This window comes from Ipomoea triloba, chromosome 6 (assembly GCF_003576645.1).
Source record: "Ipomoea triloba cultivar NCNSP0323 chromosome 6, ASM357664v1".
NCBI classification, from domain to species: domain Eukaryota; kingdom Viridiplantae; phylum Streptophyta; class Magnoliopsida; order Solanales; family Convolvulaceae; genus Ipomoea; species Ipomoea triloba.
This window is the reverse complement of record NC_044921.1, coordinates 2,132,570-2,146,062: the sequence shown is the minus strand read 5'-3', so window position 1 is coordinate 2,146,062 and position 13,493 is coordinate 2,132,570. Positions and strand designations below refer to the sequence as shown.

The window sequence follows — 13,493 nt, the reverse complement described above, 5'->3', positions numbered from 1 at the left end:
AAACCTTTCGTAGCTAAACAAGTAAAACAAGGGATCACACTCCTCGCACCATACGCAAGCATGCATTTCCGTAGTTTTGGTTCACCTTCTATTTAAATAGGGCCTCTAGCCGATTCCACTAGTGGGAACGATGTGCACTAGTTAATCAACTTTCCATCCTTATACGCCAAAGCCCAACGTAAATGTAAATGAGGGTAGGGGCATGGACCACTCACCGCTTTTGGCTTAGCGCGGTCCCTCTTTCTTCTCACTTCCTAGGATAACGTCATCGAGCCACCTGACTTCACATGGAGATCCATGCTTTTTCGAAGGTCAGTGCAAGACTTCACATGGAGATCCATGCTTTTTCGAAGGTCAGTGCAATGGGTACTCGAATCCTAGTAAAGCGGCTCACCTCAGCTCTATTTTCTCAATTCTTGGGATCTTTTTATGTGAACAACCGACTCCAGATAAAGCTTTTTGCTTACCGAAGACTATGGTTTGGACACAACCCAACGAATTGGCTTCCCTCAATTTTAAACTCTTTGGTGATTGGCCTTTTGCCTTTTCGACTTCTCCTCATGTCAATCCCTCATGCCTTTTTCTATTTAATGTTCAAGGGTTTTGTTTTCTCATTAAGCTCACCATTAGGCTCACCTTTTGCCCCATGCCCTACCAAGGTTAGTTCTATTCCGGGCCTCGCTAGTTTTATCTTTCTCAAATTAAAGAGTGCACACTCCCACTTCGAGAGATCCTTGACTAAGGTCCTACGTAAATAAGAGGTGAACATCATGCAAGCAGGCAAGAATATAAACTTATTTGGCTCTAAACACTCTCATGGGTGCAAAAAGTAACTTCCTCAAAGATATTTCGAGAGTAAAAATTTTTGGGCATCCAGTCAAAATTCTCCCTAGATAACACAAATAATAACTCTCTTTTCAAAACTGCAAATGCACCCGCTTATCATTCCCAAGAGCTTCAACTTCTAATACTAAGCATGTAAGCATGTAAAGCACGAAGTGCGTCCTTTCCACACTTTAAAGTAAACATCGTCCTCGATGTTTCCATACGCACAGGGTAAAGGAACGAAACATGGATTCTAAGGATAGACAAATAAAAATCTCTTTCCACACTTTGGAAATTGCTCTAGGATATAGGGTATGCATCAAACGATCCTATTAATCATGGTAAGCTCTAATATACTCATACACAAAGCTATAAAGAAAATATTTCCACACTTTAAAGATCAAAACGGGGCTTAAAATTAGAAAAGGGATAAGAGGATAAACCAAGTATGCATCCCTCTTTCCACACTTTAGCTTCCAGCATATGCCTACTCCCGTTATAGATGCTCTATAAGAAATGGAGACATAACATACAAAAAGGGTTTTCAGAGTACTATTCAATTATTATAAGCTGATAGAAATATAAAAGCAATAAAGATAACAAAAACTTAGGTAAGAAAGCATATAAATAAGTAGAATTATTCGAATATAAATGCAGAAAGTAAAGCAGTTGGAAATTAAATAACATAAAGCGATAAAGATAAGTAAAGCATAGTAAAGAAATAAAGGAAATAAAAGTCGGAACCCCGCGCATAGTGATCCTAATGTTCAAATGGGGCTAGCAACATTAGTAACCACTGTCAAGGAACTCAGTATCAAATGTCAATAGGTCAGGATCGAGAAAAATTGTAGGGAGGCATCAGTCATCACCGAAGGGATGGAATTGCCTGTCGAATCTAGCTTCAAGAGCGGCAATTTTCCTATCATTATCCTCCACCGCCTGTCTCATGCGGTTGAGGTCTTCGGTGTGGACATCCTGTCTCGCGGAGATGGATGTGAAGTGGCCTTCTTGCCATGTATGCTGCTCATGCCAAAAGTTCATTTGTTCCTCATGCAGCTGTCTATGAAAATTTTGCGTCGTGGCCCAATCCATTGGAATAGGGCCTTGCTCCTGTGCAGCATCCTCCTCCTCATTCTCTTCCTCGTCCTCATCATCATCCTCATCAGAAGCCTCTAGATCATGTGCATCATCACCTCCAAGCTTTAATTCTGTGGCAAAGAACTCACCCACGGAGAAAGAAATTGTGCAACCATCGGATCTCTCTCCCATTAACCGGTTCAGTAGACCCAACCCGATGCACAATTTAGTAACAAAAGGTCTAATAAACACAGTCTGAACCTTAGGCTTTTGCTGGGTCTGGAGCCACTTTCTAGCTTGAACGCCCATGTTGATGCGAACATCATTCTCCATGCACCACATGTAGAATAAATCCTGCTTGTATACCTTGTTGCGATTTGTGGTTCTGCCTGAGAGATTTATAGCAAAGGCTAATCTGATAGCCTTCAGAGCATTTCGGATGATGAGTTTTGCCTTCAAGTTTGAAGAGTTGTATGGGGCATTGTTTGTGATTCTTCTCCAATATTGTCTAGCAACTTCGTCTGAATCAAAATCTTCCTTGAAATCTCTGAAATATGGCATGGACACGCTCACTGCATCATGGACACCCAAAGTGTTGACAGACATACAGTAGTGGTTACCGAAAAGAGTGAATGAAATAGACTCTCTTGCATTGTTGACTTCCCTTCTAATTTCAAGGGTCGCCAAGAATTCATAAGTGACAGGCGCATAGGCGGGTCCTCTCCACTCAAATAGATAGCGGAGCTGTGGGTGCCTAAGAAGCCTATTTACTTCGTTCAAACAACCAAATTTTCTTAAAACATTATCTTCGAAGTGACGGCCAACAGAAAGCTGCTTTTCTTTATAGTTATCCACTGTTGCGAGTTGGATGGGTGTCAAGTGTCGTAATGACCTTGACCCCGGCTCTTGTGTAGCCTGTTGAGCTGTAGCTTGTTGCCGTGTCCTTGATCGACTCGATTCTCCTATATCATGCTTTGATTTCTTTGCAATTTCCTTCGAGCGTCCCATCCTACAAATTATAGAAATTAACATTCATGGTAATTGGCTTTGAATAAATCACCATTATATTTGTGTAAAATTCCTTGTCAAGATAATGGATTGCAACATATAGGGCTAAGGATTTTCGAAAATTTTGCCATTGTTTCCCCTATATTTTGGACAATTCTATCATAAGAATATCAACAATATCATTCCATTATCACACACATGCATAAATTCATCATAAGATATATCAATTTGATAGTCAAATAAGAAGTCAACTATAAAAGTCAAGAATTTCAAAAAGTCAACTTCATCTTCTTCCCCAAATTCAAAATTAGGGTTTGAAATTGAAAATTCAATTTGGGCAATGTAGCATGTGGAAATTCAAATTGATGGCATATAATAGTTCTACAACAAGTTTATTCATCAATTCAAGCATCAATTTCATAATTTAAACAAGAATTTTAACAAACCCATTTGTTCATCAATGGTGTTCACACTTGAAGCTCAAAAATATATAACAATCTATCAATGTAACCATCAATAATGAAAGTAAACATCAAAGGATAGTTCTATGAAGCATTATAAACCAATTTAATCATTCAAAACATTCAAAATCATGCAAGGGAATGTAGAACAAATTTCACATTCAAGCTCTTCCAAACTCATGAATATTCAAGGATAAAGAGTTAAAAAGATGAAAAATTACCTTGATGTTGATGTTTTTGATCTTCTTTGAAGGTAAAAAGTAAGAGATATGTTCAAACCTTGAGTTTGGTACTTCCTTGCGTGGAGAAGAGAAGAGAAAAATGGTGTTTTGGGGCAAAATGGCGTGGAGTGGCCGAACAAGGGTTTTAAATCCGTAGGGGGGCTTCCATGCCGGTCACACTCGTGTGACCGTGCGTGGGAGCTCTCTGTCTCGCTCCCACGCATGGCTACATGCGTGTGAGCGTGCGTGGGAGGCTACTGCCTCGTTCCCACGCACGGCTACACACGTGTGAGCCTCGTGTAGGTCCACTGCATTGTTTTCTTCTGATTTTTGGCTTTTCCCTTCATACCTATGTCCAATTTAAGCCTTTCCAAAGCAATTTTCAATCCCGACTCCTACAAGTTAGTTCTCAAAACATGGTTCCATTTGATTGTAGCAATTTATTAGAACAAAAACATTAATAACGAAAGCATAAAAATAATGTAAAAACATATTATTAAAACCTTGGGTTGCCTCCCAAGTAGCGCCACGGTTTACGTCATTGGCTAGACGCATTATACCTTGGTTAACATTCAACCATATTCCTTGGTAGTGGGTAGAAAGCATTTTGGTACCCACGTGTTCTTCCATGTAAGCTTATCATTCCTCCGCTTCGGTTTTGGTTTCACCTTTGATTTGACCTTTGCCCTTTCATCATCATCAGTTCCTTTTTTTTGCTTTTTCCTTGTCATCATTCGTGGCTTGTCTCTCGAATCTCAGGGTAATTTCACCTGAACTAACATCTATTCGTGCACGACAAGTAGCCAGAAATGGTCTTCCAAGAATTAAGGATTCACGGGGATCATCATCACCCATCTTACAAACAATAAAATCGACAGGCACAAGAAATTTTCCTATTCTTACTAAAACATCTTCCGCTAAGCCTTCAGGATACCGTGTGGTTCCGTCAGCTAAACGTAGAGTCAGCCTCGTCGGTTTCAAACGTGGTAAGTTCAATTTTTCAAAAAGATTTGAAGACATGACATTAATAGAAGCACCAAGATCAGCAAGAGCGTTTCTAGGTTCCATGTTCTGTATAGAACAAGGAATCAACAAAGCTCCAGGGTCACCCTTCTTTCTGGGGTTTCCCTCAGTTAAACAAGCTGAAGATTCTTGGCTTAAACAGGTAAAATTATCACAAATGTCATTCTCAAACAATTCACGGCATTCTTTGCTATTGAAAAATTTTCGAATAAAAGCATTAATTGTACCTTCTCGAGCCGTTTCTTTCTCTTTTGAACTTTTGATGTTGTCTCGTGGTAGCTCCTTTTCTTTTGGGCATTCTTCCGAAGTGGTTTTCTCCTTGTGTTCTTTCATTGATATGGTGCATGAACTGCTCGCATTCTTCAATTCGAGATTCGGACTACAAGAGGTAGTCTTGATTCTTTGGTCATCTACCTTACATTGACATGTTCCACAGATAACATCCATTGGATCACATTTCACATGTGTTTCTTCTTTGGCATCAATGGTGTTGACTCTCTCTTTCGGATTGTTCTCAGTGTTACTCGGGAGTTGTCCGTAGTGTCGATCTGACATCATCTTAAACATTTGAGAAATTTGATTCTCAATTGTCTTAAGTGTGGCTTTAGACTCTTGTCGAAGACTAGAAATTTCTTGTTTAATCTCTTGAGTAATCTCTTGTTTCAGATTTGCCCGATCATTTTTCAGTTCCATGATCGTCCTTGTGAGTCTTTCATCTACTTCACGGATGTCATCCCTCCTTTGTTGCGTAAAATCAAGTTGAGAGTTGTATTGTGGCCTGAACTGGGTCATTTGATTTCCATTTCCTTGGTTTTGATTGTACATCAGTCTGTTCTTGTCATTCTGTCCATATGCATGTTTATTTCCATAGTTGTATTGTCTTTGCGCTTGATATCCATCATTGTTGCTATTGTTCCAACCCTCTCCCTGTTTCCAATTGTTGTTTGATCTTTGGTTTTGTCCATAAGCATTGAAGTTGGAGTTCCTTTGGCAATCTACCGCCTCAACTTGTTCAGATGCAGACGGAGAAGTGCAAATATTGGTGTCATGAGGTCCTCCACAGATATTACAATAAAGTGCCAATGCCATGCAAGGCTTGGGCTTTCCTTCCATTTTTTCTACCATAGCCTGTAGCTTTTTGATTTCGTGATTCATTGCTTCGATTTTGGCCTCGCTCGCCACTCGATTATCAACTTCATAAATTCCTCCATGATTTCCTCTTCGATCATACCAACAGGATGTGTTCTTAGATATTCTCTCGATTAGTTCTTCAGCTTCTTGCAAGGATAGGGAGACAAAGACACCGCTGAAGGATGAGTCAAGCAACATCTTTCCTTCATCTGTCAACCCTCCATAGAATGAGCTAATCATGTCCCATGGGTGCATCAAATCTTGTGGGCATTGCCTTTTAAGAACTTTAAATCTTCGCCAAGCCTCTCCCAAACTTTCAAGTCTTCCTTGTTTGAATTCTTGTATGAATCTTCTAATCCTCATAATTTTTGTAATGGGAAAGAACTCGTTCATGAATTCACGATGCAACTGTTACCACGTTCTGAAATGATTGTCGTCTTGGCTTTCCAACCATCGTGCTACCTCTCCTATAACTGAAAATGGGAATAATTTGAGTCGAACTATTTCCTCGCTAATGCCTCCTTGTCTGTACATCCCACATGCTCGTATAAACCTTGTGATGTGTGCGTTGGTATCTTCAGATGGTAATCTGATAAACGCTATTTTTATTATTAATTTATGCAAATTCCTTTTATAATTTATTAATCATTTTAGTTAATTTTGTAAATTCTTTTATGTAGTTTAATAATTAATTTAGTTTGGGCTTTTGGTTTTTTTTTTTTTTTTTTTTTACTGTTAGTTTAGTTTTAGTTAATAATTTGTGTTAGTCCATTTAATGAATAAGTCTTTAGTGTAATTATTTGGTCAGATAACAAATTAAGCTCAGCCCATTTACTGAGTCTCCCTTCCCCTAGTCAGCGTAAACAATCGAAAGATCAGCGATGAGCGAGAGAAGAGGATCGCAAACCGAACGTCCAGATGACGTTCCGTGGTTCAAGAGCTTTTTGTGGCTAACCTCCATCTGAATAACGGAGATACAGTTGAGATTAGTGTATAAAAGGAAGGCCAATTCGATCAATGGGATATTCATAATTCATCATTTTTTTCTCATCACAAAATTCATCTGGATCAATTTTGTTGGCGGACGTTCGGCGGATGACAATTCTACGGCAGTGCTGAGTATTTCTTTCAGTTGCTTTGAAGTGGGTGGCGCAGCAGCAAATTAAAGCCTCAAAGTCTGGTTCCTTCTTTCTTTTGTTTCCCTAATTTTTGCTTAGCCATTGTTTGTGTGGAAATTTGTAAGCAATATCATTTTATTAAGTTGAGAAACTGTACTGCTATTGAACTGCAATTAGTGTGCTAATTACAGTGATTAGTGCTTAACTACATGTTAATTACAAATTTTTACGTTAATGACTTGTTAACTTGTTAATTCATGTTCCTAGAGCTTTGTTTCTTGTGTTAGTTACTAAATTGCATGCTATCTCGTTTGTTCTGGTTTTAATTATTTTATTGCTCCAAGTTATTTTATCAGTTTTGGCTTTACTTTATTCCCTTCGAGTTAATTATTTTCACAGTTTATAAATTGCATCGTATTAATTTGATTGATATTCGTCTTTCCCTTCCGGTTGGGTACTAAATCATCTGCTATCTCATTCTTCTTGATCTTTTTACTTTCCTATATTTTGTCCATTATTTCTTTTGCAATATTTCACTCAATTATTTCTTAAGTTTATTTGTCAAATTGCATTGTTACAATTCCCTGTGGGTTCGACCCTTGCTATTGCACACTATCACTACAACTGATTCGTGCACTTGCGAGGACTTATTAAAATTGTCCATCAATTTTGGCACCGTTGCCGGGGAATTCTTTATTGTGCAATTTATTTTTGTTTTTGTTTTCTTCGCTTTGCTTAATTTTGCTCATTTTTTTTTAAAAAAAGTGCTTTTAGTATTTGCGTTAATTTTTCTCTATTTTCATTTTACTCTTAATTGAATATTTTATTTGTTCGTTTGTTAGTTTATTTGTGTCTTTATTTTATGCAAGGTCGTCGTTCTTTAAAACCGATACTATTGCCTTTGGACGACTACATTGAAAGAAAAAAGAAAAAACATTTACTTTCTGAAAAACCTAGTTCTAAACCAAAAGAAACAACCACAAGAATGGACGCACTTCTTCAACCCCCTCGACCAAACCCTCAACCCAACCCTAGGCTAATGAAAGACTTTGGTAGGCCCCAAGTAGGAGGTTCACCCTCTTGTATAGTGCTTACTGATGCAGCCAGGAACTATGAGCTAAAGACGGTTCACTACAACCAATTGCCGTCTTTTCACGGTTCAGCAAACGAAGATGCCCTTACCTTTATCAGGGATTTCTACGGGATAGTCCAACACTTCCCGTTGAATGACTTGACCGAGGGTGCACTAAGGATGAGGTGTTTCCCATACACCTTGAAAGATGCAGCAAAGACATGGCTAATGACTCTCACACCTGGATCCCTTCGGACATGGCCGGAGGTGTACAACAAGTTCATAGGTAAATTCTATTCCCATGCTAAAACTGCTGAATTGAGAAGAAAAATTGCGACCTTTTCGCAAGCTGAAGGCGAACCATTCCATGAGGCATGGGAAAGGTTTAACATGTTGCTCATTCAATGCCCCCACCATGGCTACCCGTTGGAGCTTCAAAATCAAACTTTCTATGATGGTTTGACTCAAACCAGCCAATCAATGGTTGACAATGCGGCTGGAGGGGCCATGGGAGAAAAAACTGCGGAGGAAACCTTAGCATTGTATGAAATGCTAGGGGCAAACTCCCAACAAAAGAGCGTCAGGGGACGGACGCCAGGTATGTATGAAGTTAATTCAAATGCTGGGTTGGAAATTCAAGTGTCTGAGTTAGCTAAACAAGTGAAAAGTATGCATTATATGATGAGTATGAAGCAAAACAATGCATCGATGGTGGACGAAAATGTTCATAATTTTGAACAGGCCAATGCTATGAATAGTTTCAATCAAAGGCCTAGAAATGACCCGTATTCTAATTCTTATAATCCGGGTTTGAAAACCATCCCAATTTTTCTTGGAATAATAACCAGAATAATTTTCAACCTATTGCTCCACCTCAACCAAAAAAACCATCTTGGGAGGATTCTTTGGATATTTTCATACAGAATTGTAATAGACAGCAAGAAGCAAATAACCAGCGGTTCCAAATGCAACAAGAAGCAAACGATCAACGGTTCCAACAAACAGAGGCATCACTTGCTAAAACTGAGGCTTCACTTGCCAGAAATGAAGCTTCCATGAGAAAGTTGGAAGTCCAAGTGGGGCAAATTGCCGAAGCTCTACAAGGCCATGTGCTAGGTAAGTTGCCTAGCCAACCTGAAGAAGCTAAGGTTATGACTGTGTTAAGAAGTGGTAGAGTTATTGAAAATGTTGTTAAAGAAAATACCACTTCTAAACAAGCTGAAATAGTTGAAAATTTGAATGTTGATAATGATGCTAATAAGGATGAACCCAAATTGCATAAATCTAATGATCCTTATGTGCCCCCTAAGCCATGTGCTCCCCCAGTTCCTTTTCCTGGTAGGTTGAAAAATTCAAAGTTTGATAGATCATTTTCTGAGATTTATGATTTGTTGTCAAAAGTGAATGTGAATTTGCCTTTGTTAGACATGATTAAAAATATGCCTGCCTATGCTAAGTTTTTGAAAGAACTAAACACAAGAAAACGTAGGTATGAACATAACGAAAAAGTTTTTATGTCTAAAACTGTGAGTGCTGTTTTGCAAATTGACTTGCCCCCAAAATTAGAAGACCCCGGTAGTTTCATAATAACTATTACAGTGGGGAATTCTAAGAAAGAAAAGGCAATGCTTGATTTAGGGGCAAGCATTAACTTGATGCCTTATTCTGTCTACTTGCAGTTGGGTCTGGATAGATTAAAACCTACTACAATGTCCCTAGAGCTTGCTGATCGCTCTATTAGATATCCTAGGGGTATTGTAGAAGATGTTTTGGTCCAAGTTGATAAACTAATAATGCCTGCCGACTTTGTTGTTTTAGATATGAATAAAAAGTGCAATCATGCGCAAGACATGCCTATTTTGCTTGGCCGACCTTTCATGGCCACAGCAAAAACAATGATTGATGTCCAAAATGGAAAGTTAACCATGACTGTCCTTGATGAAACTGTTGAATTTTCCATTCTGAAATCGATGAAATTGCCTGAAAACAATAATAATCATTGCTTTACTGTAGACATTTTAGATTCTATAATTTCTGCTGAGTTTTTAGATGAATCTCCGTTGAAGGTCGGAGCTGATGAAGATGAACCTAATCAAAGCCCAATAAAAGAAGGGGGTGTTGAAGGATGTTCACTCACAGACTGCCTGGAACAAATCAAAGAAAGACACCATCCCTCAATTGCAGCTGACGTTCCGCCCAAGCTGGACTTAAAACCTCTTCCTAGTTCTTTAAAATATGCTTTCTTAGGTCCAAATAATACTTATCCTGTAATAATTGCCTCTAACCTTTCACAGGAACAAGAAAACAGTTTGCTAGAAGTTTTAAAAAAATATAAAAGTGCAATAGGTTGGACAGTAGAGGATATTAAAGGAATAAGTCCTACAGTTTGTATGCACCGAATCTTACTTGAAGAAGGGGCAACTCCTGTCCGTCAACCTCAGCGCAGGTTAAATCCAAATATGAAGGAGGTTGTACGTGCAGAAGTCCTAAAGTTGCTGGACTCGGGTATTATTTACCCAATCTCAGACAGTAAATGGGTAAGTCCAGTTCACGTAGTGCCGAAAAAATTTGGAATTACTGTTGTTACTAATGAAAAAAATGAGTTAATCCCAACTAGAACAGTAACTGGGTGGCGCATGTGCATAGACTACAGAAAATTGAATACCGCCACTAAAAAAGATCATTTTCCTTTGCCCTTTATTGACCAAATGTTAGAAAGATTAGCTGGGCATGCTTATTACTGTTTTCTAGATGGCTTTCAAGGTTATTTTCAAATTCCTATTGCACCTGAAGATCAGGAAAAAACGACATTTACATGCCCCTTTGGCACTTTTGCGTATCGCAGAATGTCATTTGGGTTATGTAATGCACCTGCGACTTTTCAAAGGTGTATGATGTCGATATTTTCTGATATGATTGAAAGATATGTTGAAGTGTTTATGGATGATTTTTCTCTGTGCTTGAAAGATGTGTTAAAATGAACTTAACCTTGAGTTGGGAAAAAAGTAACTTCATGGTTAATGAGGGCATTGTTTTGGGGCATATAATTTCTGACAGGGGCATAGAGGTTGACAAGGCTAAAATTGAAGTTATTTCTAAATTACCTCCCCCTACATCTGTGAAAGAAGTGCGAAGTTTTCTTGGTCATGCAGGTTTTTACAGGCGCTTCATAAAAGACTTTTCAAAAATTTGTAGGCCCATGTGTAACCTGTTAGCAAAAGATGTTGTCTTCAAGTTTGACGATGAATGTTTGTCTGCTTTCAATTTTTTGAAAGAAAAATTAACTTCTGCTCCCATTCTCGCTGCACCTAATTGGGAGCATCCTTTTGAAATAATGTGTGATGCATCTGATTATGCCATAGGTGCTGTTTTAGGACATAAAATTAATAAATTGCCTTATGTGATTCATTATGCAAGTAAAACTTTGGATAATGCTCAGGTTAACTACACAACTACTGAAAAGGAGTTGTTGGCTATAGTCTTTGCATTAGAAAAATTTCGTTCTTACTTGATTGGTTCTAAGGTGATTGTTTATTCTGATCACTCTGCTCTGAAATTTTTGCTGGCTAAAAAAGATGCTAAGCCTAGGCTAATAAGATGGATTTTGTTGCTGCAAGAATTTGATTTGACTATCAAGGACAAGAAAGGGTGCGAGAATGTGGTAGCTGACCATTTATCTCGTTTACCTGATGCAGCTAATAATTGTCTTAATTCTGCTGTTCCTATAAATGACAGGTTCCCTGGTGAACAGTTGCTTTCGTTACAAAATAAAGAGCCTTGGTATGCAGATTTTGTGAATTATTTAGTCTCGGGTCAATTTCACCCAGACTTAAATTCACAAGGAAAAAAACATTTTCTTTCTAAAGCAAAACATTTCTTTTGGGATGAGCCTTATTTGTTTAAAACTTGTCCTGATCAAATAATTAGAAGGTGTATCCCTGAGTTTGAACAACAAAATATTTTGAATCATAGCCACACTTTAAGTTGCGGAGGACATTTTAGTGGGAAGAAAACTGCATTGAAAGTCTTGCAGTCTGGTTTTTATTGGCCCACTTTGTTCAAGGATGCATTTGAATTTTGTGCTAAGTGTGATAGATGCCAGAGGACTGGTAATATAAGTAAGCGTCATGAAATGCCCCTTTCAAATATTCTGGTTATTGATCTCTTTGATGTTTGGGGAATTGATTTCATGGGGCCTTTTCCTACTTCCTTTGGTTATAATTATATTCTTGTGGCTGTTGATTATGTGTCAAAATGGGTTGAAGCTGTAGCTACTAGGACAAATGACAGTAAAGTTGTTTTGAAATTTTTGAAAGATATTTTTGCCAGGTTTGGGACGCCCAGAGCTATTATTAGCGATGAAGGTACCCACTTCTGTAATAAACTTTTTGCAGGACTACTGAAAAAATATGGCATTACTCACAGGGTGGCTACCCCGTACCATCCACAAACCTCTGGCCAAGTAGAGGTAAGTAACAGACAAATTAAAGGGATCTTGGAAAAAACGGTAAATTCTTCTCGAAAGGATTGGGCCGTCAAATTGAATGATGCACTGTGGGCTTACAGGACAGCCTACAAGACCCCAATTGGCATGAGCCCGTACAGGTTAGTATTCGGTAAAGCTTGTCATTTGCCAGTGGAGTTAGAACATAAAGCCTATTGGGCTATTAAATTCCTAAATTTTGATTTGCAAAAAGCTGGTGAGATAAGAAAATTAAATTTGAATGAATTAGATGAAATACGAAATGAGGCTTATGAAAATTCAAAAATTTATAAAGAGAAAACCAAGGTCTATCATGATAAATTCATTTTGAGGAAAAATTTTGAACCTGGTATGAAAGTTTTGTTATTTAACTCTCGTTTAAGATTGTTTCCAGGTAAGTTAAAATCTAGATGGACAGGGCCTTTTGTGATAGTTGAAGTATTTTCTCATGGTGCCTGCGTGATTAAAAATCCAAAAACAGGTGAACAATTTAAGGTGAATGGGCAAAGACTTAAGCAGTACTTTGAGGGAGAACCATCAGCCCATAATGTTGACCAGGTAGAGTTACACGTTTTTGAATGCCCATGTTGTCTAGCTCTAGACAATAACTGAAGCGCTATTGGGAGGCAACCCAATTCTCTTTCCCTTTTTCTTTATTTTCTTTTTGCTTATGTGGCATTGTTTTCTTATAATTTTTGTTCTCAACATTGAGGACAATGCTTGAAATAAGTGTGGGGAAGGGATTTCTATTTCAATTCATTCTTACCAAAAAAAAATAATAATAATAAATAAAAAAATAAATAAAATAAAAAAAAACTTTAATTTGAGTTCTTACCCAATAAACCTTTTGAATAGCCTATGATGAAAATAATGCAAAGTTCTGTCAGCTCTTAGTGTGTATACTGCATGTGGCTAGTTGTTAATTGCTTTAGCTTTATATCTTGAATAACTTTTAAAAAAAAAAAAACAAAAAAAAAAACAAAATATATAGAACTTGAAAATCACAAATACCCTTATATGTTTTATGCATTTTTCTTTGATAGATATGTTGGTTTCACTTTATATTATCTTTTT

General features: G+C 37.9%; 1 protein-coding gene and 1 non-coding gene across 2 annotated transcripts; one reads left to right on the top strand and one right to left on the bottom strand.

The window, feature by feature from the left end:
- Positions 1-7,849: 7,849 nt before the first annotated feature.
- LOC116023344 lies at positions 7,850-13,031 on the top strand. Its single transcript, XM_031264339.1, has 3 exons — positions 7,850-8,721; positions 8,871-10,565; positions 10,994-13,031. Exons 1-3 carry the CDS (start codon positions 7,850-7,852, stop codon positions 13,029-13,031), a joined length of 4,605 nt encoding a protein of 1,534 aa, XP_031120199.1.
- On the bottom strand, positions 8,252-8,358 carry LOC116023848. The gene has a single exon (XR_004099439.1). It is a non-coding gene; the product is annotated as a small nucleolar RNA R71 (small nucleolar RNA).
- Positions 13,032-13,493: the final 462 nt, after the last annotated feature.

Coding starts and splice junctions, on each gene's coding strand:
- LOC116023344 (XM_031264339.1), top strand. CDS start 7,850: ATGGACGCACTTCTTCAACCCCCTCGACCAAACCCTCAACCCAACCCT. Junction 8,722..8,870: donor CAAAGGCCTAGAAATGACCC/GTATTCTAATTC, acceptor GAATTGTAATAG/ACAGCAAGAAGCAAATAACC. Junction 10,566..10,993: donor CCAACTAGAACAGTAACTGG/GTGGCGCATGTG, acceptor AATTTCTGACAG/GGGCATAGAGGTTGACAAGG.